Raw genomic sequence first — 27,372 nt, 5'->3', positions numbered from 1 at the left:
AAAATTTTCATTTGATATATTTGCATAATTTGCAGAAAGATGATTAAAGTCTCTGTATTTGGACAAGGTATCAGTAGATTCTAGTTTTGTGCTTTATGTAGCTTAGTAAAATCTTCACAGAAATCAAGAATATGATTTGACACTATCTTTTTAAAATTAAAGTCTCTAAGAACAGGAGGGATCATTTTTCATTGCCATTGGGTGACAGAGTTTTCTTGTAAAAAATGTGATCAGTCAGGTAAAATCTGAAAGAATTAGCTCTACACTGTAAAGAACCAACTCATCCATTATCAACATTTCCTGCTTTTGTTTTCCCATAGTACATTCACGTGAAACCTCAGAATTGGGAAAAATAGCTTTATTGGTTTCATAGAGCTGTCAGGGGAGCAATTCAGTGAAGTGTGCTTGTTCATGCGGTGTGCCCAAACCAATTCAGCAGCTGCTATTTTCAATTGAACATTGGTGTCTTCGGGGAGACACAGAAACTTTTGATCGATTTAGAAATATTGCATGTCTCATCCCCAACTTGTGAAATTCACTCTCCCCGTTGTGTGCCTTCACATTTCCTTTTCCATTGTAATTAATTCCAAGTGCTTTTCTGCATATTACACAGTAGTGTGCTGTTTTGCTTATTTACCTCCCTAATTCAGTTACTTGTGTTCTGCCCTCTGTAATAAGACAGCCTAGTCAGTTAGGCTTCTTTTTCATTGATATTTGGGGTCAGGTGGGATTAGTATTACAATCATTCTCATTTTCATCATCTGAGCTCTTAAAAAAATGATCACAGGATTCACAATGTTAAAAATATTAGCATCATCTTGATAATACCAAGAATAACAGTCAATCCACAGGTGAAGGACTGTTAACACTCATGATTACCATGCACTTAAATTGCACACTTAAGTCTTAGTATTCACATTGATACAAGATTGGTGATTCATTATTATGAATAGCAAGTTGGAAACATCCACAGTTGGGGGGGAAATAGTTACAGCAACTGCAGAAGGCAAATAATGTCTGTCATATTCATCTGCTACAATCATAGTAGTTTGCAACCCCTATCTTTTAAGCTGCTGTATGGATTTTGTACTTTTCCCCAAATCTCCTGTATTCACTACCAAAAGCCTGGACTTTTTGTCTCCCAAGATAGCTTCCCTTGACTTAGAATTTTCGTTGCTACAACTGAAGCATCTCAGGTGATCTGGGACAGTTGTCACCCTAGTTAATCCATTTGAGCTTGCAGGACGTTTATGAGCAGTTTTTCTTTCCATTCATCTGGTCAGTTTTTTGATTGAAAAATTGAGGTTTGTTTGTAGTCACATAAATCTTTTCAGACTCACAGGTTGAATTTTGTCAAGTGCTCTTTTTATTCTTCTTTTAAAATTGGAAACTTTCTGTCACCGCAGTGTTATTTCCCCCAAATATGTTCTTATTCAGCTTCATCTTTCCATATCTGTAGTATTCACTATACAAAGTTATTTTTCTTTGTCAGTTCATGGGAACTCAGGTTAAATTGTTGGATTATCATATTTATTGGCAGTCTTGCTAACTGCAGGTGAAATGTCCTCTCCTCCTCATAGGCCAGCAATAGAGAAGAGAGTGATTCACAAATCCTTCTTCTAAGACACATGGAAAAGGCAGTGGGTTCACCAGTCTCCTGTTCTGTCCCAGGCTCCAAGACTGGGAGGTCTCTGCCAACCCACTTGACTCCTTCCTGACCAGTTTAAAGGCAACAGAACAGATATATTCATGAGGACAAATATTTAAGGAAGAGGACAGGAGAACTCAAGGACCCCAGATCTCTGTGAATCAAGCATTCGCTCACACTTGTTTCTTCATTGCCTTCCCTAGAGGTCCCACTGGTTTTCTCAGGCACTCACCCAGCCTGAAGAGGAGAATTACCAGTTCTTTTGCACACACAATTATCCAGAACCACAAGCCCTACTAGCCTTCTGTCTTCGGACTCTAGCAGTCATTGGTTTCAGGAGGAAGCTGTCACTGACGGGAAGGAAACTGGGTTTAGTTTTCAAATTCCCAGAACACTTCAAAACACCACTGAAAAAAAAAAAAAACAGCATTCTAGTAACCTCAAAAAAGAAAAGCAGAAGAGTGAGATGTAGACTTACTGCTTCTTTTCTAGGTTAAAGAAGATGTTTTATTAATAAGCTGATATTTATTTTAAACATATTCATATTTTTCTTGTGAACATTTGTGCCATGTGATGACTATTTTGGAGCACAAATTCAAATTTCAAAATAATACAAGAGAAAATATAGTAAACCAACAATTAAGGCAGTAAACAAAACCATATATATTTTAGAAGTCAGTGTTAAGTGCTAAAATATGGAGTTGAGCATGATTTATTGTGCTGGATAAATTCAGAAGACCTGATGAATGATGTTAAATTATTAATTTGCCCAAAGTGGGAGAGGCCACCACCTAGAACCATATGTCATAAATATTAAAGCTATCCCATCTAAAGGACTTCTGTGGGCAATGAATTATAAGGACCAGTATAGATCAATGCTGGGTTAATCATAACTCTTTGTGCCTGTAATTCACAATAAGTTTATCCCCCACCAACCATGAGTTTAAATTGTAAAGAAGTTAGCAGCTTAGAGCGCAAACGTAGCATTTATTTCTCCCACATTGTTCTCAGGCCTTTTAATTTTTATTTCATGAGCAAAAATAATACAGTTCCAGCCTTCAGCCTTCATTTTAATTATGAAAAGCCCTGCTTCTGTTTCAATCCTGAAAATCAGAAATGCTTACATAGCAGTAGTCACAAAATCAACAGGCTTAAGGGCTCTGGAATCATAGAAACCAGATTATTTTCATTCATTCCAGCGGTTTTAACAAATACGCAACCTGTTTTTTAAAGCTTGAATCTTGTTCATCTTAATAGTGTGATCACATAGAAGTTGCATGCTTTCCATGGCTCTCTCTGGCTGCACACTGTGTTGAGTTATTTTTATTTATGTAAATACTACTTCTCCAACTAGATAGGCTGTGCCTTGAAGACAAAGGCTGCTATCCCTCGAATGTTTTTGCATTCCTATGGCAAATATCTCCTGGGAATTTATCTTTAATGTAGTGAAAAAGGCAAAGAAGGTGGCCTTGAGCTTCAAGTTCCAAATCTACCGCAAATAATTGCTACAACTCAGAGCAAGTTTCCTTACCACATCTATGAATTAGGTATCATATCAGCTGCCTCACAGTATTGCAAAGAACACATTTATGTGTAAAGGTATTTTTAAGAATGAAAAAAATGCTTTCTAAATGTTAGCAACTGTCTATGGCCATACCACCCTGAACGTGCCCAATATCATCTAAATGTTAGCCATTATCATGAGAAAGAAGTGGAGGAGAGAGGGAAGATATTCCTTCTTCAGTAAAGGGAATTCTTTTCTTCCGCTCTGGTTTAAATGTCATCTTTCCATAATTATTTCCACCGAATGTTTTTTTAATAAAAAGAGATCATCATCACTGTCCCTCTGTAGCTATAGATTTTGAAGTGAACTTTGAAGGAATTTGATAGATTAAAGATTTATGTGAGAAAGGATATAGTGTCCTAATTAAAACCAAGGTAATTGGGGTAAAAAGTAGTGATAAGTGTATTTGCTTGCAGCTTGGACTCCTGCAGTTATTACAGGAGAATGCTGCCTAATAAACTGAAAAGTGCTTTCAGCATTAGGTCATGATGGAGATGTGGGTACAGGGACATTCAGGACAAGGGCATTCTTCAGAGGAACAGAAATATGCCATAATCCACAACACAGTGACAAGCACAGGTATAGGTTTTACTAAAAATAATTTTCCCACTTTTCACTTTACATGGCAAGAAATGCAAATATTTGAGAAAATAACATTAAATGTTTACAGTTCTTCACCTGACAAATGGAAAATTCCAGAAAACTGGAAGGTTAAAAGAGTGTGCATGAATAAGAAATGGTCACCAAAGACTATCTCTGTTCAATCAGTTAAGCATAAAAGATAAGGAACTACAATATTTGGGGTTTTCTTGTAGTTACCATAATATTTGAGCAAATTGTGCTGACTTCCTCAATGACAATTAAGTTCCCCTTGCTTTAAACTACTTTAACACATCAAGCTTCTTCTGTGGAACTTACCACAATATACTTTGTGTTACAGCAATTTAGTGTTTGATTTATCTCCACTACTGAATTGTAAACGGCTTGAGGGCAGAGGCCCAAATGTTATTCATGTTTACATCCCCTACAGATCCCTTTAGGATCTTAAAAGTAATGTATATCCATTCATCTGTCGATGGACATCTAGGTTGCTTCCATGTCCTAGTTATTGTAAAAAGTGCTACAGTGAACACTGGGGTACATACATGCATCTCTTTCAATTATGATTTTCTCAGGGTATATCCCCAGCAGTGGGATTGTTGGGTCATATGGTAGTAGTTCTATTCCAAGTTTTTTTTAAAGAAATCTTCGTACTGTTTTCCATAGTGGCTGTATCAACTCCCAACAACAGTGCAAGAGGGCTCCCTAGATTAATAGATACAAAAGTTGTGGTACATATATATAGTGGAATATTACTCAGCTATAAAAAAAAAATGTATTTTAGTCAGTCTTAACGAGGTGGATGAACGTAGAGCCTATTATACACAGTGAAGTAAGTCAGAAAGAGAAAGACAAATGTTGCATATTAAGGCATGTGTATGAAATCTGGAAAATGGTCCTGGTGAACTTATTTGCAGGGCAGTCATGGAGACACAGACACAGAGAACAGACTTGTGGGCACAGTCGGGGAAGGAGAAAGTGGGATGAACTGAGAGAGCAGCATGGAAACATACACATTACCGAATGTAAAATAGAGAGCCAGTGGGAATTTGCTGTGTGACAGAGGGAGCTCCACCCAGCGCTCTGTGACAACCTACAGGGGGTGGGGTGGGGCAGAAGATGAAAGGGAGGTTCAAAAGGGAGGGGACATACGTGTACCCGTGCTGATTCATGTTGATGTATGGCAGAAACCAGCACAATTTGTAAAGCAATTATCCTCCAATAAAAACATTATTTCAGAGTAATACATAATTATTAGTAAAATGAAATTCAAAGAAAGATTTCTGTAGAAATATTGTAGAAGTGGAACAAAACCTAGCTTCTAGCATGATCTCAGTACTGAGAAATCCATCACAAGCTTTTGGCATCTCAGCCCTATTATGAGGACACAGGTGTTGAGTATCGATAGCTACCATTGTCTGTCAATCACTACAGCATTCTAGGGACCAGGAAATAATACTGGAGGTAGATGCCACTTTGGATTCCTTTCCTTTTTTACAATCAAGGCCTGAAATGTGTTGACATGGATACACTTTTGCCCTCTGGTTTGACCTGTATAAATTACTCTACTGGCATGCAATTCACTGTAAAATAATGACCCATAGTTTAGCTGCTTATCCAAACATGACCTCAACAACAAAGACTAGTTGAAAATTTTTAAATAATATCCATCACCTATTCAGATGACTTGAAAATTCCCATGCCAAACCTTCAATTATTATTCTGTTAAAAAGTGATTTTAGGTTTTGTCGATGAGTATTTTCTAGATAGTTTTAATTTAATGGTTAAAAATCATGTAAAGGACAGTGATTGTATGTTTCAGTAGATGAAAAAGGCCAGGGATATTTTTAAAAGCTAAAATAGTTTGGGTTACTATGCAACATTTCAAGGGCCTTGCTGTAGGCTATAATCATACTGTTTTAATGGTTCTCTTTTTAAAATGCATTCATAATGCTTTGTAACATTAGAATTACTAGAAGCATGTATATAATGGCAATGATAATGTTACTGTACATTTAAATGGAGCTCTACAGTTCACAAAGCAGGAACAGCAATGCTGGAACACTTTTCTAGTAGCAAAGCAGTATGTCTCCAACTGGGGAGGTCCCTGGATGGTTGTAAGGAAGCTGCAAGGGGATCCAGGAGGGGTAGCTGCTTGAAATGGAGGAAAGTAGCAAAATCAAAGTAGGTTGCTAGAGAAGGCTTCAAGGCCACTGCTATCTCTCTTGTAAGTATAGACCCAGAAAGTTAAAATGACCGACACAACAGTTGGTGATGAAGGGAAACAGAATAAGCCACTCCAAAATATACAACACTGACATATTATTTTGAACTGCAAACACTTGAAAAACAGCAAATGCAGGGAGAGGCTTTCTCTGAACTGCTTTTATTTGCCTAAAGATAAATCTTCTGAAAGTAACTTAATCATCATAAATTCTGTCTTCGAGAGTTTCATCATCCAAGGAATATTGACTCATCACAGAAGAGATCGGAAGTCAACACCATACAACTTTGTCACCAACTATCATACTACCCTTCTATTCTTCTGAGGGTCTTTGCTAAAAATCATTTGTGTCTGTGCCTAGTCACTCAGTCGTGTCCGACTCTTTGCAACCCCTTAGACTGTAGCCCGCCAGGCAATAATACTGGAGTGGGTTGCCATGCCCACCTCTAGGGAATCTTCCCAACCCAGGGATTGAACCCAGGTCTCCCACATTATAGACAGATTCCTTTTACCGTCTGAGCCACTGGGAAAGCCCAAGGAGGAGGGGATCTTCCCAACCCAGGAATTGAACTGGAGTCTCCTGTGTCTCCCGCATTGCAGGCGGATTCTTTACTTTCCCCCAAATGACCATAACCCCCTCCCATTCCCTATTTAAATAGTATTGCATCCTGAATTCCAAGCCACTTCTTTGAGTTACTCAATTTTCCCTGGACATCTCCCTTGTATGCACAAGGCACACATGTCGATAAACTTCTGTTTTTCTCTTCTTAATCTGCCTTTCATTATAGAGGTCTCAGTTAAGAACTCCTTCCCTAGTGTAATTAATGCAAAAGATCAGAGATAGCAAGGACTTCGGGCTGACTATGCAGATACAAGTAATCAATACAGAGGGAACTTAACCAAGTACTTCCCCCCTCCCATACTAATATTGCAAGAATCTATCAGTTTTTATAATTATATCAAGCCTCAAGTTCAAAAATTCTTCCTGATTATATTACTTATTTTTTTTTCAAAACAATTTTATTTAAAAATTGTGGTGTTCATAAGATTGTCTACTATCAAGATTTTGTACCCCAGGTCTCAAACACCAAACGTTCCAATGCAGTAAATTTAGGGTTGGGTCTGGAGTTTACATTTTTTAAGACAAGAATACAATGGTAATTCTAATTCTAATAGCATCACATTTTAAGGAGCACTGAACCATAGTACCTGACATATTGCCTAGGGTACAGGAGACACTCCATGAATAGTTGCAATGACTTATTTATCTGTTTTGAGATCCCATGGGTTTGGTTGGGGTAGTTCACTCCCAAAAAAAGTATCCACTGTGCACAGTAAACTGGTCTGAAGTTTTTAGACCATATTTCATGCAAAACTTTTTATCAAGTATCTGATATTAGCCTGACCTAAGCAAATATATATAAAGGCAGTATAGTCGTCCTTCAGTATTTGCAGAGGATTATTTCCAGGAACCCCCAAATCCAGGGTTCTTTGTATCCCCTGTATAAAATGATGTAATATTTGCATATAACTTACACATATCTTGCCATATACTTTAAGTCATTTCTAGATTACTTTTCATACCTGATACAACATAAATACTATGTAAAAAGTTGTAAATACAGTGTAAATACTATGTAAATAGTTGCAAGCATGCAGCAAATTCAACCTCCAACTTAATCTGGGATTAATCTTTTTGGAACTTTCTGGAATTTTATTTTTTGAATGTTTTCTGTCCATAGTTGGGTGAATCCATGGGTGCAAAACCCATGGATATAGACGGCTAACTGAGTTAAGGTGGCTTCCCAGGTGGCTCAATGGCAAAGAATCCGCCTGCCAATGCAGGAGCCAAAAGAGACGCGAGTTCAATCCCTGGGTCTGGAAGGTCTCCTGGAGGAGGAAATGGAAACCAATCCAGTATTCGTTCTTGGAAAATCCCACTGACAGAGGAGCCAGGTGGATTACAGTCCACAGGATCTCAAAGAACAGACACGACTGAGCACACACACACACAACTGAGTTAAATATATTAAATATTTACTTACATTTTCTTCCCCTATATTTATATTTGAATGTCCCATTCTTTTTCCAATATAAGATTTTTCTAGTTTTGTGGATTTTTAAAATTTTGATTCTTTGTTCATTTTAATTAATGTATTGCACTATAGGAATTTATTTTGTATATAATGTGACTGCAGTCATGAAATTAAAAGGCGCTGCTTGGAAGAAAAGCTATGACAAAACTAGACAGCATATTAAAAAGCAGAGACATCACTTTGTCGACAAAAGCATCACATTGTATACAGGACATCACTTTGTATAGTCAAAGCTATGGTTTTTCCAGTAGTCATGTGCAGGTGTGAGAGTTGAACCATAAAGAAAGCTGAGCACCAAAGAATTGATGCTTTCAAATTATGGTGCTGAAGAAGACTCTTGAGAGTCCCTTTGACTGCAAGAAGATCAAACCAGTCAATCCTAAAGGAAATCAACTCTGAATATTCATTGGAAAGACTAATGCTGAAGCTAAAGCTCCAATACTTTGGCCACCTAATGCTAAGAGCTGACTCATTGCAAAAGACCCTGACAGTGGGAAAGATGGAAGGCAGGAGGAGAAGAGGATCACAGAAGATGAGATGTTTGTATGACATCATTGATTAAATGGACATAAGTCTGAGCAAACTCCAGGAGATAGTGAAGGACAGGGAAGCCTGGCATGCTGCAATTCATGGGGTCACAAAGAGTCGGACTTGACTGGGCTACTGAACAACAACTTGTACTCTCCAGGATTTTCTACACATATGGTCACATGATCTGCAAATAGAAATAATTACACTTCTTCCTTTCACATGTATACAAATTTGAGCGTTTTTCTTTGTCTAATTACTCTGGCTAGAACTTCCAGTACTATATTGAATAGAAGTGGTGAAAATGGACATCCTTACCTGTTATCTTCACAGATGCTGGAGCAGAGTCCACAGGGAAATAGGGCTGCTTTTAGGACTGCAGCCAGGACCACAGTGGGCCAGCTGGCCACTGGGGTACATGCCTCCTTCTGAAAGCATCCTATATCAGCCTTAGACTCTGCCTGAGTTTTTCAGCAGAAAACTGGGTCCCAAGCCTCCCACAAAAGCACTTTTGTTTATGGATGGCTACTACATTGATATTTTTCTAAGGATATGAAGGCCCTGGTGGCTCAGATGAAAAGAATCCTACAATGCAGGAGACCCGGGTTCTATCCCTAGGCTGGGAAAATCCCCTCGAGAAGGGAATGGCTACCCACTCCAGTATTCTTACCTGGAAAATTCCATGAACAGAGAAGCCTAGCAGGCTGCAGTCCTTGGGGTTCCAAAGAGTTGGACACAACAGAGCATCTAACACACTTGAAGCGGGGGGAACTTCCTATTCACCCATTTTGTTAACATCATTCCCTCTACCTATACTTATATATTTTTTTCTTTTTCCCTAATCATATTTACCAAAATATTGCTTTCCCCTCAAATAAGTAAATAAGCAAACAAGCAAATAAACACACTGAATATTTGATTTAATTATTAGTTCCATCTATTTTATGAATTTAGTTTTATGTTATATATAATAATTTTCTAAATTAACTTTATTAACATCTGTTTTTATTTTTGTTAAATTTGTAACTTATGAGTGATTACTAATAGAAAAAAGGGATAATCATTGAAAGATATTATAAATAACCCAGAAGAAATCATGTTCCCTATATGGTAATAGAGAAGGTTGTATAATTATTTTTTTTCCCTCATTACAGCACCTACCAAGTTTGACTACAAGATTACCATAGGTCACACTTGACAACAGATTAACTTAGAAGGACATAGGACAAGAAATCTTGCCAGCCAGGCAGTGTTAGCTATTTTTCTTCAATATGAGTTGTACTTACAGAATTCATTTAGAGTACAGGTCACAGACAGGAAGATAATACCCATGTTGGGTGGTACAAAAGCCTACCTGGCTTAGAAGCCTAATAATCCAAAGGAACCAATATCTCTTATAACAACTCCAAAAACAAGCACAATTTCCAGGGTCCTGAAAGACACAAGGCCAGCTGTATAAGGATTACTGCACTCAAAGAAGCTCAGAGACATGGCTTCCTTCCCTGCATTTACTGTTCTCCCAGTTCAGATGACATTTACTACTCAGGAGTCATTTTACTATAAGTGGGGTGCCTGGAAACATAGTTAACATTCCAACTTCATTGCATTTCCAAGAGAACAGAGCTATAAATTAACCAAAAGCCAAATTCTAATTCAGAATAGGTGTTTAGTTTGAAATATAGGCCCTATTATTGTTTACACTGTTAATTGTATGATGTAACATTTTTTTATCCTGTCTATATGACCGAATTCCAACCTTAAACCTTTTTCCTCTCATGTTCTTCATATTTGCACAGGTGAAATATGGAAATTATGCTTTTGTGTGGGATGCAGCTGTATTGGAATATGTGGCGATCAATGACCCAGATTGTTCCTTTTATACCATTGGGAATACCGTTGCTGACCGAGGATATGGAATTGCATTACAGCATGGCAGTCCTTACCGGGATGTTTTTTCACAAAGGTAAGATTTGTGTGCAGTTCAAATAAGAAGAGAGAAAATATAGAAAAAGAAAATTTACTTGGTTACTCCATTTAGTTTATTACATTTTGTTTCTTTATTTGGAAAACCACAATAAACAACAACATAAAAGGGAAGTTATGAATGGTTCTACAATAAAACATTCATTTCCTAAAGCATGTACTAAAGTATTATTTTCCCATTAAAAGGGAAAAGTTATTGCTGCATATAACTAGTTATTCTCAAAAAGATGATATAGAAAATAAAATAAAAATGTAATTGAGTTTAGTCTCTGAATTTTTAGGGACTAAAAATGTCATAAAGTAAGCAAAATTAATTCATTTCTAAAAACTGCAAAGCATAAAATAAACTTCAGGACCAAGTTAAAATTCTGAAGCACATGCTGATAGGGATGTTTCCATCTCAGTTTTGCAAAGGGAAAACGTGGGAATTTTAGTCTTGTCATTTGGTGTCAAAGTACACATGAAACTTTGTCATGGAAATTTAGGAGACAATTTATTAAGAAGTTATATTCATCCTGAAATCAGAATTTTCTGTGTTATTTAAGAAAGAAGATTTTGAAATATATATTTTGGATTAACAGTGCAGATGAGAGTGTTGAGCCTGAAAGGTATTTTAAAAATCACTGCATTTTATTCTATCTACTACCAAACAAGCTTGAACCTAAAAGAGTGTAATATCTTTCAGGTAGAAGTATGTCCCATTTGACACTGATAGTTCGTTTGGTTTATTACTAGATATTCTTTAGGTAAAAGCCAGACAAAAGAGAGCAGTACTGGGTAGTAGTCTAGGTAGTACTAAGGCCCCAAATTTGAGTGATATTCCCCCAAATTTCAAGATAACAAAAATCTAGGTATTTAGTGTTTAACAGAACAAGTCAGTAGTTCAAATATTTGTTGTGATTCTTCTGTTAGCTACTAAAAACCTAGATATCTCTCCTTATCAGCAAATAAGGATGTTAAATCAACTCTAAGGTCCTACATTAGTCACCTTTTCTGTGTAGCAAACAACCCAAAGTACCAATGACTTGAAAAAAGCTATTTCTCATTCATGGAACATAAGGACTGTGATTTGACTGAATTCTGCTGTGAGTTGTGGGTCAACTGCAGGTCCCTGTACAGCTTCTTGTCCCAGGGACCAGGTCAGAGAAGCAGTCCCGTCTGGGATAAGTTGTTTTCATTTCAAAGAGAACTTGTGAAAGAGGCCAGCAGAACCCTGGCGCCTCCTGCGCTTCTTGCATGAGTGTGGCATACATCACCTCTGCTCACAGACCACTAACTAAAAAGAGTTTCATGGCCAAGCTCTGAATCAGTGGGGTATGTAAATATCAGATCAGATCAGATCAGTCGATCAGTCATGTCCACCTCTTTGCGACCCCATGAATCACAGCACACCAGGCCTCCCTGTCCATCACCAACTCCCAGAGTTCACTCAGACTCATATCCATCGAGTCAGTGATGCCATCCAGCCATCTCATCCTCTGTCGTCTCCTTCTCCTCTTGCCCCCAATCCCTCCCAGCATCAGAGTCTTTTCCAATGAGTCAACTCTTCGCATGAGGTGGCCAAAGTACTGGAGTTTCAGCTTTAGCATCATTCCTTCCAAAGAAACCCCAGGGTTGATCTCCTTTAGAATGAACTGGTTGGATCTCCTTGCAGTCCAAGGGACTCTCAAGAGTCTTCTCCAACACCACAGTTCAAAAACATCAATTCTTCAGCACTCAGCCTTCTTCACAGTCCAACTCTCACATCCATACCTGACCACAGGAAAAACCATAGCCTTGACTAGATGAACCTTTGTTGGCAAAGTAATGTCTCTGCTTTTGAATATGCTATCTAGGTTGGTCATAACTTTCTTTCCAAGGAGTAAGCATCTTTTAATTTCATGGCTGCAGTCACCATCTGCAGTGATTTTGGAGCCCATAAAAATAAAGTCTGACACTGTTTCCACTGTTTCCCCATCTATTTCCTATGAAGTGATGGGACCGGATGCCATGATCTTCGTTTTCTGAATGTTGAGCTTTAAACCAACTTTTTCACTCTCCACTTTCACCTTCATCAAGAGGCTTTTTAGTTCCTCTTCACTTTCTGCCATAAGGGTGGTGTCATCTGCATATCTAAGGTTATTGATATTTCTCCCGGCAATCTTGATTCCAGCTTGTGTTGCTTCCAGTCCAGCGTTTCTCATGATGTACTCTGCATAGAAGTTAAATAAACAGGGTGACAATATACAGCCTTGACGTACCCCCTTTCCTATTTGGAACCAGTCTGTTGTTCCATGTCCAGTTCTAACTGTTGCTTCCTGACCTGCATACAAATTTCTCAAGAGGCAGGTCAGGTGGTCTGGTATTCCCATCTCTTTCAGAATTTTCCACAGTTTACTGTGATCCACACAGTCAAAGGCTTTGGCATAGTCAATCAAGCAGAAATAGATGTTTTTCTGGAACTCTCTTGCTTTTTCCATGATCCAGCGGATGTTGTCAATGCGATCTCTGGTTCCTCTGCCTTTCCTAAAACCAGCTTGAACATCAGGAAGTTCACGGTTCACATATTGCTGAAGCCTGGCTTGGAGAATACCCTACATAAAGGGAAGAGGGAAGTAAATAACTCTGAACAATAATATAACTTACTAATGGTCCTTTCTGGGGACAATTTTAAGTGTAAGATAACCAAAATATACATAAATTGGCAAGTAACATATTAAGGTATAAATGAAGTTTATCAATTAAAGTGTATTTATGATGAGTATATACTAAGGGAATCTACTTGAAAATCACTTGTGGCCTCAGTTTAGTTCAGTCGCTCAGTGGTGTCTGACTCTTTGCGACCCCATGGACTGCAAGCATGTCAGGCTGCCCTGTCCATCACCAACTCCCAGAGCTTGCTCAAACTCACGTCCATCAAGTCGGTGATGCCATCCAACTATCTCATCCTCTGTCATCCCCTTCTCCTCCAGCCTTCAATCTTTCCCAGCATCAGGGTCTTTTCCAGTGAGTCCGTTCTTCTCATCAGGTGGCCAAAGTATTAGAGTTTCAGCTTCAGCATCAGTCCTTCCAGTGAATATTCAGGACTCTTTTCCTTTAGGATGGACTGGTTGTATCTCATTGCAGTCTAAAGGACTCTCAAGAGTCTTTTGCAACACCACAGTTCAAAAGGACCAATTCTTCGGCGCTCAGCTTTCTTTATGGTCCAACTCTCACATCCATAGGTGACTACTGGAAAAACCGTAGCTTTGACTAGACAGACCTTTCTTGGCAAAGTGATGTCTCTGCTTTTTAATATGCTGTCTAGGTTTGTCATAACTTCACTTCCAAGGAGCAATCATGTTAATTTCATGGCTGTAATCACCATCTGCAGTGATTTTGGAGCCCAAGAAGATAAAGTCTGTCACTGTTTCCATTGTTTCCCCATCTGTTTGCCATGAAATGATGGGACCGGATGCCATGTTTTTCATTTTCTGGAGATAAAAGATAAAAGACCTTAGCACATGAAACAATGAACAATACAGACATTTCTATAAATATGTACTGATGTTTATCAGTATTTCTTATTTATACTGGGTTAAATTGTGCAGTTGAGATATTGAAAAAATTGAATTCCATACAGAATAAAGAGTTAATCCAAGGAAATATAAATGAAAGGTCTTCAAAGGATGTGAACCTTGGACTTGACCTTGAAAGAATAGTAGAGAATAATTAGGCTGAAGGAAAAAAATGAATTCTTGGAGAAACAATGAAAACAAAAGAAGTGGGAGAGATCAGAATGTACTGGGTAACAATAAAGACATCAAGTTAATCCGAAAGAAAATTTGAAGTTTGAAATTCATATTGTAGGCTACAGGCGGCTACAAGAACCTATTGTTCATTCTGGAGCCCGGGGTAAAATGGTGATGATGATATTTAAGGGAAAGTTAATCTAGTTTTGATGTGAAGGATGGATTTCAGCAAAGACTAAAACAAACCAGGATGCATAAGGTAATGAAGGCTGATCTAGAATGGGGCCAAGGGAAATGAGGAGGAAGGACCAAGTAGAAGAGATGCTTCTGATCAAAAAGGCACACCATTATTTCTAATAAATATAGAAGAGAGAATGGAAAGCAAAACGGAATGAAGGGGATGCCAGGATTTTATGGTGTAAGCCCAGCAGAAAAGTTTAAGGGATGCTAAACATAAACCAGGTTTTCAAGAAAAAGATTGTTTATTCACTAGCTGCAGTTAATTGGCCTTTTCTTCACTACAGATATTTTTTGTTTCTATATTTGATTTCTAGGTCTTTTATGCAAAACAAAAAATGAAGCCAATAAAATCACTACACAAACATAATAGCAATTAAAGAAATGTTTAATCAATCACACCAAGTGTTCCATTTCTTACTATCCCTGTGGCACTTTACCTTATGGAGATTTTAATTCTGAGTCAATATCTTTCAGTGATCTCCTGGAAAACAATATTAAGCATTGAGCATTATTTTTCCTTTGTTTGACTTGCATTATGGATGCTGACAGTTTAAACTGTCCTTTTCTGTGGAGCTCCTTAATAATGACACTCTGCATCCTGGTTACCTGGACATCTGGAAGAAGAGAGAGCCAGGAAAGAAACATAACCTGGCTGCCTCTCTCTGTACACATATGCCATGTTAAGCTGCCACCCAAACTCTCCCCTAGAACCCAGAAAACCTCTGCATTCATTCCCTTTCATTCTAGCCACTAGGGAAAAGAGAACTCTTTTTTATTAACTGATTTAAAAGTTATAAAGACCATCACACTTAGTAATTGTGTTATACTTTACAATTACTATAAATAGTTTTAATACAGCAACTTATCCTGGACCACTGATTACACTGAATCACTGATTGCTCATGTGACTATATTCAATGAAATAATAATATTCACAGTGATTTTTAATAAGTAAATACTAATTAGTTCTCAGGTGACTATGCTCCTGAACCACAGATATAAGATATAAAGTACTTTAATATGTAATAAATATGAATATCTTAAATAAATATTATATAGTGGTTTAGTAACTATATTTATAGTCTGCTATCTGACCAATATCTTATATGCTTATACAACTTCAGACCAATCACATGAATGTTGTGTATTTGTTTATTACATACTTACATATTAGTGCACAGCTGTTAGTCTACAAGTACATACACTGAGTGAATGAGCCTGAAGTTGGCAAGCATCCTCTTAGGCACCAGCGTCATGGGTTGTAGTGACACGCTCACTTGTACAGTTGCATGTGAGTAGACGTGCAGAGGACCAGTAAGTGCTACAATAGATGACTGTAGATTTGGATGGAAGAGTTTGTTTCCTGTTGTTGTTCAGTGGCTAACTCGTGTCTGACTCTTTGCAACCCCATGGACTGCAGCACACCAGGCTTCCCTGTCCTTCACAATCTCCCGGAGTTTACTTAAACTCATGTCCATTGAGTCAGTGATGCTATCCAACCATCTCATCTTTATAGCTCTCTTCTCCTGCCTTCAATCTTTCCCAGCATCAAGGTCTTTTTCGACAAGTTGTCTCTTCACATGAAGTGGCTTCAGCTCCAGTACTTTGGAGTACAAATACTAGGTAACTTGGAAGCAGAGTCCTAGTGTGGCCAGTAATTTTTGTAATGATTTCTCTGAAACTATTTGTGCATCAAATGTTTTGTGTGGCCTTTGTCTTATAATAGTTCTTAGTGTAAGAAAATCATCAAAAGTTGTTACATTAAAGATATTTAAGAATGGAAGAGAACTGAATTTTTCACTGATATCATTATGCCATTACTAAAATTAATTCCAGTGTATCTTAGAACCTTAACTAGTCATAAGGCTAAAAAAATAACAAAAAATATTTACTGAGGATTTAGTACAAGTGCACCTCTGTTTTCAAGCCTTAGGGGGTGTCAAGGAGTCCCTTTTTGCCTATTGGCTACTAATCCTTAACTTTGGGAATAGAACCACGTAGTGGCACAAAAACAAGGACATATTTCAAACTACATCAAGAATGATTGTGTTGAATTCATGGGTAGTGGCAAAGATGCATAAACAATATCTCAACCACATCACAGAGTTTCAGAATTTTTAGAAATAGAATGAGCAGTAGTTCCCTTTTCAGCAGGGTTGTAACTAATCCAAAGGGGTACATGATTTGCTCAGAATCACAAAGAAATCAATAAAACTGGAAATTGTTCGATTTTTTTTACTTCTGTGTTTAGTTTTCTGGTGATTATGCACCCTGTCTTCCCTTATCTTTCTGTTAAAAGCTTACAAAAACAATATAAAATATACTGTATAATGCTTACTGGGTACAAGACCCTGGTTCTTACATGTAGCAGTCTTTGAGGTAAGTACTATTATTATCCTCATTTTATAAACACAGAAACTGAGATCACAAATCTTTTGGGTATTAGAACTGAGATTTAAATCCAGACAGTCTGGCTACCAAAATTGACATACAGTTTTAACAAGCTGTGGTTTTTTGTTTGTTGTTTTCTTCTGTGATCCAGTATCTCTTTATTGAGCACAGATTAGATTTACAGGACAGGTTTTCCATATCACATACTCTAATTTGTCAGACTAAAAGCTATGTTTTAAATAAACACTGAGAGATTGCTCTCTTATTCCTCTCTCCCTCTCTCCCTTAGGGCCACAGAATAGATTAATCATAATCTTTGATTTATAATATATTTTCATTATTTGTCTATAATTGACTATTTTTGTTTCATTTTGAGCTCCTTGGATATAGGCTTTTTCCTAGTGCCTATTTCATGCCTACATAGAGTAAGCATTCATTAAATATTTGAGGAATTAATAAAAGACCTATCTAACTTTATGCTCAAAGATCATCCTATTTACTTGTAATCAAATATATTGAATACCTATCCTTTGTGCTCACTTGATATTTAAAAAGTCTTCTATCCTCTCATCAAAATAATTTTCTTTTTATCTTGATTTCTCCAATTTTTTATATAATGAGTAATAAAAGTTGAAAAGAAAAGAAACAGCACAGCACCACCTTTCTTTCTACTTCCTACTGTAAGAAATTTTATGCGTCCAAGAAATTTTATGCATCCATTCCCAAAAGAAAGGTAGAAAATATTCCTTTAACTAAAAAGCATAGATCTGTAATCCTTTTATTTTCCAACTTTCTAAGCCCTTTGTTCCCTTTCCAGAAAGAGAAAAAAGCAACCTCCATTGATTGCCTATTAGCAGCTCCAGAATCAATCACCAACTGGCTTAAAGCTCTCTACTCAGTTGGCTGGAAGGATATAACCAGAAGCCAAGGAGAAAACTGTTTTCCCTTTTGACATGCAAAATATATACAGTCCTTCTGCTCTGAAAGCAGCAGTGATATTCTCAAGATACTTCTGTTGGTCAGTCATTTAGTCATGTCCGACTCTTGGCGACCCACAGACTGCAGCACACCAGGCTTCCCTGTCATTCACTATCTCCCAGTTTGCTCAAATTCATGTCCATTGAGTCTATGATGCCATTCAACCAGCTCATTCCCTTCTCCTCCTGCTCTCAATCTTTCCCAGAGTCAGGGTCTTTTCCAATGAGTCAGCTCCTCACATCAGGTGGCCAAAGTATTAGAGCTTCAGCATCAGTCCTTCCAATGATTATTCAGGGTTGATCTCCTTGCTTCCAAGGGACTCAAGAGTCTTCTCCAGCACCACAGTTCAAAAACATCAATTCTTCAGCACTCAACCTGCTTTATGGTCCAACTCTCACATTCATACAAGACTACCAGAAAAACCATAGCTTTGATTATATAGACATTTGTTGGCAAAGTGATATCTCTGCTTTTTAATGTGCCGTCTACATTTGTCATAGCTTTTCTTCCAAGGAGCAAGCATCTTTTAAATTCATGGCTGCAGTCACTGTCCACAGTGATTTTAGAACCCAAGAAAATAAAACCTATCGCAATTTTTTCACCATCTATTTGTTATGAAGTGATGGGACCAGATGCCATGACCTTCGTTTTTTGAATGTTGAGTTTTAAGCTAGCTTTTTCACTCTCCTGTTTGATTTTCATCAAGAGGCTTTTTAGTTCCTCTTCACGTTCTGCCATTAGGGTGGTATCATCCATATAACTGAGATAATCGATATTTCTCCCAGCCAACTTGATTCCAGTTTGTGCTTCATCCAGCCCAGATTTTGCATGATGTACTCTGCATATAAGTTAAATAATCAGGATGACAATATACAACCTTGACATACTCCTTTCCTAATTTGGAACCAGTCTATTGTTCCATGTCCAGTTCCAGCTGTTGCTTCTTGACCTGCATGCAGGTTTTTCAGGAGGCAGGTAATGTGGTCTGGTATTCCCATCTCTTTATGAATTTTCCATAGTTTGTTGAGATCCACACAGTCAAAGACCTTAAGGTAGTCAATGAAAGAGAAGTAGATGTTTTTCTAGAATTCCTTTATTTTTTCTATGAGGTATTATTTTTTTAATTATATATACAGTTGACCCTTGAACAACATGAGTTTGAGCTGCACAGGCCCACATATATGTGGATTTTTTTGTTATCTGATAAACACTATAGTATCACACAGCTCAATGTTGCTTGAATCCAGGGATGCAGAATGGCAGACATGGAGGAACCTCAGATAAGAAGGAACCTAGGATGTATCAAATTTGTATATAAATTTGATACTATGAGGAAGGTCAGTGCTTCTAACCTCTACTGTGTTCAAGGATCAACTGTATACATAAACACTTAAATACACACACAAACACATACACACTGTGAAAACCAGCTGGTTTCATCACATGCACATTTTCTGTTCTAGATCAAGAAAAAGATAGTTTAGATGTGCTATTTATATAAAATAAGAAAAGATGTTTCAGAAGTTGCAAAACCAGGGGGATGTCAAAGGTTCACATTCAAGGGGAGATAGTAGAAGAAAATAATAATATATGTTTATACATACATTTTTGCTTAATATAACATACATTTTAATATTTAAATGAAGGAAACTATTTTCTTTTCTCATATAACATGCATATATTAAACAAAGAATAGCCTCTAGAAACCATTGAAAGGAATGTAAATAGAAATGTAGAAACTACTATTCCTAGCTCAAAGCACCTCCCCCACTTTAAAACATTTGTTTTAAATTTAGAATGCTGAATTTAGGGAACATCAACAAAAGAGAAAAAAATTAGGTAGTTTTTTTGTCATCTTTTCTGTTTTGTGAATCCTGATGGAACTATTTTTATGACTAACATCCTGTGGGCTTTACCAATCACTTTGCTGCTTCTAGTGGAGAACCTGTCATTTACATTTCTTTTAGTATTTGGTCAAAATAAATTTGAGTATAAGTGCAGTTGATATTTCCAGTTTGTGAATGTTTCAAAAACATTTATCATATGTGCACTATATGATTTGCAATCAGTTTTATTAATCTCATAAAGGAGAAGCAAAATTTTAAGAAAATGATAAGACTTTGCACTTAAGAAGTATGTAGTGTTCTCACTGATGAATACAAACCCGGCATCAGACAGTGCAGTCCCATGGAGTAGATTCTGAAGTGTTGCATGATTCTGATTTCCTTGTACTTACATCACACTGCATTTGGGGAACACTTCAGCCAAGGTATAAGAGAGTGCCATTTATAAACAAGCATCTTTATTAGACTTTTCTGAGAAAAGTACTGAGATATAGAGAAGATAAATGACTACTGCAAGGCACAGAGCAGTATTTCAGTTGGATAATGAGCCCACAACATTGGACCAAGCTGCTTTGCAAGAAGCAAGTTGGATTAGCCTTTTTAAAAAATAAGATTTGTGCCATTTTTGAATCTGAGTAAGTATCGCTTCATTCAAAAGGCAGTTGTTTTGCAAAGAGCACAGTTATTATAGTGGTATAAATTTGATGAGAAAGAAGGCTGGGTTTTTAACAAACCATTACAGAACTTAAAACGATAAATGTGTATTGCACTTCAAAGCACACATTCATGCACACACGTGGACACACGTACATACACACACACTCATCCCCTCCAGAGTCAATTATAAGCCTCTCTCAAAAGCACCCTTATCCCATTATACTTACACCACAGTTTTTCTATTCAAACGACCCCATTTTACTCATCAGACTTAGCCTCAAGACATTTTTTACTGTTTTCAAAATTCATTCTCTTTTAAAGGGAAAACTTGATGTCACTGAGGATAATAAAAAATGTGTTCTTTCTTTATAGACCCTTAAAATATTTTAAGCATAGTAACAACATGGGATTAAGCACATGAGCTCTCATGATAACTATGTTGATAAAAGAAACAACCTTAGAATGTAAGACATGAAGAAACTTTGGTGTGCATTTAGATGAACTCCCTAATTTTACATCTGTGAAACCAGGAAGGGAAGCTGGGTGACCCGCCCAGAGTCTAACCTTGGCCAGAACATGCCCTGGGGATGACGAGTCCAGGCAGCCAGTCCAGTGTTCCATCCCCACCCTGCCAGTTCTCTTTGTTACAATTTTTATCTCTAAAATTTACTAGTAAAATAAGTGTTTTAAGAAGCCCATTTATATCTTACATAAAGGAGCCAGGAGTATTACTTAGTAATTATACTTAACAGAGTCGCAAACATGACTAGTACATCTGTTTTTAAATTACCATTTCTTCATAGACATATAGAGAAAGTAGCACAAAAGATGGATAGAACGCTATGGATTGTGTTATCCTTAACTTATAAGCTATACCATAGCCAAAAATAATAGCTAACATTCACTAAAGACTTACTATGAGCCAGCCAAGTGCTACATAAGTGCCCTAACTGTAGTAAGTCATTTAATCCCCACAATAGCCATAAGAGGTAAATACCATCATTAACTTCCTTTTATAGATGAGGAAACTGAGTCACAGGAAAGATTAGCAATTTTCCAAGTTCATAAGGCTAATAAGTGACAGAGCCAGGTTTGCACTCATGCTACTGACACTATACTGCCCTAGTCCTACTCCCAGAGCTCTAATCACATGCTCCTCTGTGAACCAGGGTAACAAGTAACCAAAGTGTCTTCATGCCTGCTCAGGTAGCTGCCTTCTCTCACATTAAGATGCTGAATGGCATTTTAGTTTACCCAAAATTCAGGTGACTTTCAGAATTTTAAGCATCATGCCAACAGGAAGAGTCTCCCAATAAAAGGGGACAGATCCATTTGAAATTGAAGCTACTTTGCATCAGCTGATCAGAAATAAACAATAAAAGTATTGAAAATTGAAAGCTGTGGGAAGACACTGTAATTACTTTCTCTCCCTCTTATCTTCTTTTGCTACAAATAGCTGAAGACTGTACTTGACCAAAACTTTAATCTTTCCTTCATGGAAGTTTTCATTCATCATGACTTTTTAATTGGATAAATCCATAATTGCCTTTTATCTATCTCATTTCATAGTTCTTTGAGCAGCTCAAAAAAACTAACTTTGTAATTGGCCAGACTGACTAATTACATAATGAACACTTACTAACATGAAACTAAGCCTATAGTAATCCCCTGGTATCCACAGGGGATTGGTTCTAGGACCCGCATGAATACCAAAGTCCATGGATGCTCAAGTTCCTTATATAAAGCGACATAGTGTTTTCACATAGCCTACACACATCCTCCCATATACTATCTTTTCTTTTTTTCTGTATACTTTTTCTGTATAATCATCTCAGGAGTATTTATAATACCTAATACAATGTAGATGCTATGTAAATAGTTGTAAATAAAATGTAAATGTTATGGAAATAGTTGCTGGCATATGGTAAATTCAAGTTTTGACTTGGAGAACTATCTGAGAATTTTTTTCAAATTTTTTAATCTTTGATTGGTTGAATCCATGCATGTAGAACCCACGGATACAGAAGGCTGGCTGTACTATTTCTAGAACTAAATTACGGCTAAGATACAAATATAAGATTTCCATATTCAATAACATTTATGAGTCTGTATAGTCTAGAATACTGTCTAACAGAGGCACCAATGATTTTTGTTCTACTGAATATAATTCCTTGCTTTAACACCAACTTCAGAGATATATCTCAAAATGTGCATTCATTTTTTTAAATAATCCACTCTACATCTATTATTTTATGAAGCTATTTATGTTTGAAATAATGTTAGTAAAAAAAAAGAAAGAATGTTAGTGACTATTTTAAATGATTGAAATCCAGCATGTTTTTATTTTACGTATTACTAGTCTCTGAAAATGTACATAAACATTGTGCCTTGATGATATTCTTACCAACATTCCGTGCTGAGTTATGGAGACATGATGGAAGATGTGATGGAATTTCTGATCTGATAAGATTCTCAGTCTTTTTCCAATACAATGTTTTCTGTAGTAATATTTTTATTCTGATCATTTTAGTCAACTTTTCATTTCTTTTCTGTTAATTAACCAAGATCTCTCCAGGGTTAACATGAATCAAAGTGTGGTGGGATTTTTGTTGACAAGGTTCTTGGTCTTTTTCCAATGGAATGCTTTCCATAGTACTATTTTTATTCTGATCATTTTAGTCTACTTTTCACTTCTTTTCTGTTAATTAACCAAGATCTCTGTAGTACTTCCTATAAAAGTCAGCATGACCCTTCTCGGCAGTCTTTCATATTCCTTGAGCTAATCAACACCAGTTTTACTAATATGAACCTCTTCTGTGTTTTTTAGCAGCTGCAGAAATTTGCCAAACAAATTACCTCCCAGCCAAAATATATTCAGTAGAGTGATGTTGAGTACTTCATTAAGACTGATGAGAGAGAACACAGCAGAACCCAGGGGCTCTGAATATCAGCCAAGCCGTGTGGATTATTATGATATGGGGAGTCATTGAAGAATTTAGTGAAGACTAGCCAGAATCAGAAGTACGCTTTTTGATTAGTTGAGAAAGAATGTGTGCAATGAAATAGGAAAGATATTAACTAGAAAAAAGGATACCAGTAGGGAGCCATTACTATATCTATAATATAAATTCCAAGAATCCATGGATTTTTGTCTGCTTTATTCAGAGATTTCTTCCAAGCATCTAGAAAAAAATCCTACCACATGGCAACTATTTGATAAATATTAGTTAAATGAATGTGTAAATGAATCACTAAGGAAAAAGGAAACCATGTTGTTGTTGTTCAGTCGCTCAATTGTGTCCAACTTCTTGTGACCACATGCACTGCAGCATACCAGTTCTCCAGGTTCTTCACTAGCTTCCCAAGTAAAACATGACCTAAAGACAATAGAAATGAAAGGAAACAGAGAGATATTCTAAGAGCAATATCGACCATCAACTAGACACAGAGATGAAGGAATGGGCAACCAAACATGATTTTGAAAACCTTTGCCTTGCTTGAAGACGGGGGAGTATTTCTCAGAAAAGAAGCCAGAAGAGAAAACTGATTTGAGAGTGAAAGTGCTAATTTTGATCTAGATGTCTTGAGTTTGAGACACTGGAAGATGATGCATCCATACAGGGAAATGTAAAGACTAAATGTAAAGCATGCTAAGTCACTTCAGTTGTGTCCAAATCTGCGACCGTATGAACCATAGCCCACCAGGCTCCTCTGTCCATGGGATTCTCCAGGCATGAATACTGGGGTGGGTTGCCATGCCCTCCTCCAGGGGATCTTCCCACCCCAGGGATCAAACCCGCATCTCTTGCACTGTCTCCTGCACTGGCAGGCAGGTTCTTTATCAGTTGTGCCCTGGGAAGCCCAATGTAAAGACTATGACATGCAAATGACAATACAGGGTGTGAATTTGAAGGAGAGGCAGGAAGGATAGATATGGACTTGGGCAAACTCTTCACTAAGGTATTAAAGCTGGAGACATAGCTCATGGAAAGGGTACAGAGACAAAGGAAAAAAGGTTGAGGCCCAAACTTGCTTTCAAATGTCCCCTTTTTGCTTTCCTCTCCTTTCCTTTCCACAGTCACAATCTAATTGAATCGCTTAGTACATTGTGTCATGATTATCCTTGCTCTCCAAACCTATTCAAATTGCTTTAATGATTTCTTTTTTTACTGAAGTATAGTTAATTTACAAGGTTGTTGTATTGGGCTTCCAGTTATTTTCAAGTATACAGCAAAGTAATTCAATATATACATAGACCTATACGAGTATTTATTCTCTTTCAGATTTTTTTCCTTTATAGCTTATTGCAAGATGTTGAGTATGGTTTCCTCTGCTATATAGAGTAGGTCCTTATTTTTTACCTGTCTTATGTACAATACTGTGTATATGTTAATCCCAAACTCCTGAACGGAAGAGCCTGGTAGGCTGCAGTCCATAGGGTCGCTAGAGTCGGACACGACTGAGCGACTTCACTTTCACTTTTCACTTTCATGCATTGGAGAAGGAAATGGCAACCCACTCCAGTGTTCTTGCCTGGAGAATCCCAGGGACGGGAAGCCTGGTGGGCTGCAGTCTATGGGGTCGCACAGAGTCGGACACGACTGAAGCAACTTAGCAGCAGCAGCGGCAGCAACCCCTATACTCCCCGTTAGTAACCATAAGCTTGTTCTCTATGTTTGTGAGTCTTTTTCTGTTTTTTAAATGAGTTCATATTCAAATCTTATGTATTCTTTGTGTTCTAGCTCCTAACCAATCCTCAGCATAAGTTTTCCTTAACAAATTCAGCTCTACTCAAACCCTTCACTGTGTTTCTATAGTTTATCTTCTGTGCACCACATATGTCACTTTTTTGTTTATCATTTCTTGTGTTCATATTTTGGCACTACAAGTATGTTCTAAGTTCTTCACTTGCAAAGAATTGCAAAAGCTATCTTACACCTTTTTAAATTTTCTATAATAAATAGTTATATAGGACATATTCAGCAAGTTCTCAAGTAATGTTTGAGAGTGGGAAGAAGGGTAATCCTCTTCTTGCTTGCAAGTTCTCACAGGCAACTTACTCCAGAATAGGATTCATGTTTATTCATTCAACCAACAAATATTTGTTAAGCAGCTACTTAGTGATTAATACTATTTTGTTTTTCTAGAGATAAAATAATAAATAAGAATAACAAGTTTTTTGCTTTCCTGGAGCTTACATGATACTGTAAAGTTGAAGGAAAACACATAAATAAGAAAGCAAATAAGTGGGACAATTTCATGTTAGGAAACATGCCATGAAGAAAATATAAAAAAGAGAGGTAATAAAGATGAATCTGTGTGAGGAGAGTCACAAAAGACCTTTCTGAGGAAGCAACATCACATTACATCCTTGAATGTAAAATGTGAAGGAAGAGTATTATGTGCATCAGTCCGTTTCAGTTCAGTCGCTCTGTAGTGTCCAACTATTTGCAACCCCATGAACCACAGCACGTCAGGCCTCCCTGTCCATCATCAACTGCAGGAGTCTACCCAAACCCATGTCTATTGAGTCGTGATGCCATCCAACCATCTCATCCTCTGTCGTCCCCTTCTCCTCCTGCACTCAATCTTTCCCAGCGTCAGGGTCTTTTCAAATGAGTCAGCTCTTTGCATGAGGTGGTCAAAGTATTGGAGGTTCAGCTTTAGCATCAGTCCTTCCAACGAACACCTAGGACTGATCTCCTTTAGGAAGGACTGGTTGGATCTCCTTGCAGTCCAAGGAACTCTCAAGAGTCTTCTCTGACACCACAGTTCAAAAGCATCAATTCTTCTGCGCTTAGCTTTCTTTATACTCCAACTTTCACATCCATAAATGACCACTGGAAAAACCATAGCTTTGACTAGATGGACCTTTGTTGCCAAAGTAATGCCTCTACTTTTTAATATGCTATCTAGGTTGTTCATAACTTTCCTTCCAAGGAGTAAGTGTCTTTTAATTTCATGGCTGCAATCACCATCTGCAGTGATATTGGAGCCAAAAACAATAAAGTCAGCCACTGTTTCCACTGTTTCCCCATCTATTTGCCATGAAGTGATGGGACCAGATGCCATGATCTTCGTTTTCTGAATGTTGAGCTTTAAGCCAGCTTTTTCACTCTCCATTTTCACTTTCATCAAGAGGCTCTTTAGTTCCTCTTCACTTTCTGCCATAAGGGTGGTGTCATCTGCATATCTGAGATTATTGACATTTCTCCCTGCAATCTTGATTCCAGCTTGTGCTTCCTCCAGCCCAGCGTTTCTCATGATGTACTCTGCATAGAAGTTAAATAAGCAGGGTGACAATATACAGCCTTGACGTACTCCTTTTCCTATTTGGGACTAGTCTGTTGTTCAATGTCCAGTTCTAACTGTTACTTCCTGATCTGCATACAGGTTTCTCAAGAGGCAGGTCAGGTGGTCTGGTATTCCCATCTCCTTCAGAATTTTCCAGTTTATTGTGATCCACACAGTCGAAGGCTTTGGTATAGTCAGTAAAGTAGAACTAGATGTTTTTCTGGAACTCTCTTGCTTTTTCGATGATCCAGCGGATGTTGGCAATTTGATCTCTGGTTCCTCTGCCTTTTCTAAAACCAGCTAGAACATCTGGAATCACGGTTCACATGTTGCTAAAGCCTGGCTTGGAGAATTTTGAGCATTACTTTACTAGCGTGTGAGATGAGTGCAATTGTGTGGTAGTTTAAGCATTCTTTGGCATTGCCTTTCTTTGGGATTGGTATGAAAACTGACCTTTTCCAGTCCTGTGGCCACTGCTGAGTTTTCCAAATTTGCTGGCCTATTGAGTGCACTTTCACAGCATCATCTTTTAGGATTTGAAATAGCTCCACTGGAATTCCATCACTCCCACTAGTTTGTTCATAGTGATGCTTCCTAAGTCCCCCTTGACTTCAC

General features: G+C 37.5%; 1 protein-coding gene across 1 annotated transcript in view; it reads left to right on the top strand.

The window, feature by feature from the left end:
- Positions 1-23,453, top strand: part of LOC138988187 (glutamate receptor ionotropic, delta-2-like) — a 268,819-nt gene extending 245,366 nt beyond the window's left edge. The window contains exons 6-7 of the mRNA XM_070371885.1: positions 10,457-10,623; positions 23,291-23,453. Coding sequence (XP_070227986.1) covers positions 10,457-10,623; positions 23,291-23,453 — 330 coding nt within the window. The remainder of the gene's footprint in view (positions 1-10,456; positions 10,624-23,290) is intronic.
- The last annotated feature ends 3,919 nt before the right edge of the window (positions 23,454-27,372 follow it).

This window comes from Bos mutus, chromosome 6 (assembly GCF_027580195.1).
Source record: "Bos mutus isolate GX-2022 chromosome 6, NWIPB_WYAK_1.1, whole genome shotgun sequence".
In the NCBI taxonomy this organism is placed as follows: Eukaryota; Metazoa; Chordata; class Mammalia; order Artiodactyla; family Bovidae; genus Bos; species Bos mutus.
The sequence above is the reverse complement of the archived record's forward strand: the minus strand, read 5'-3'. Positions and strand labels throughout refer to the sequence as shown.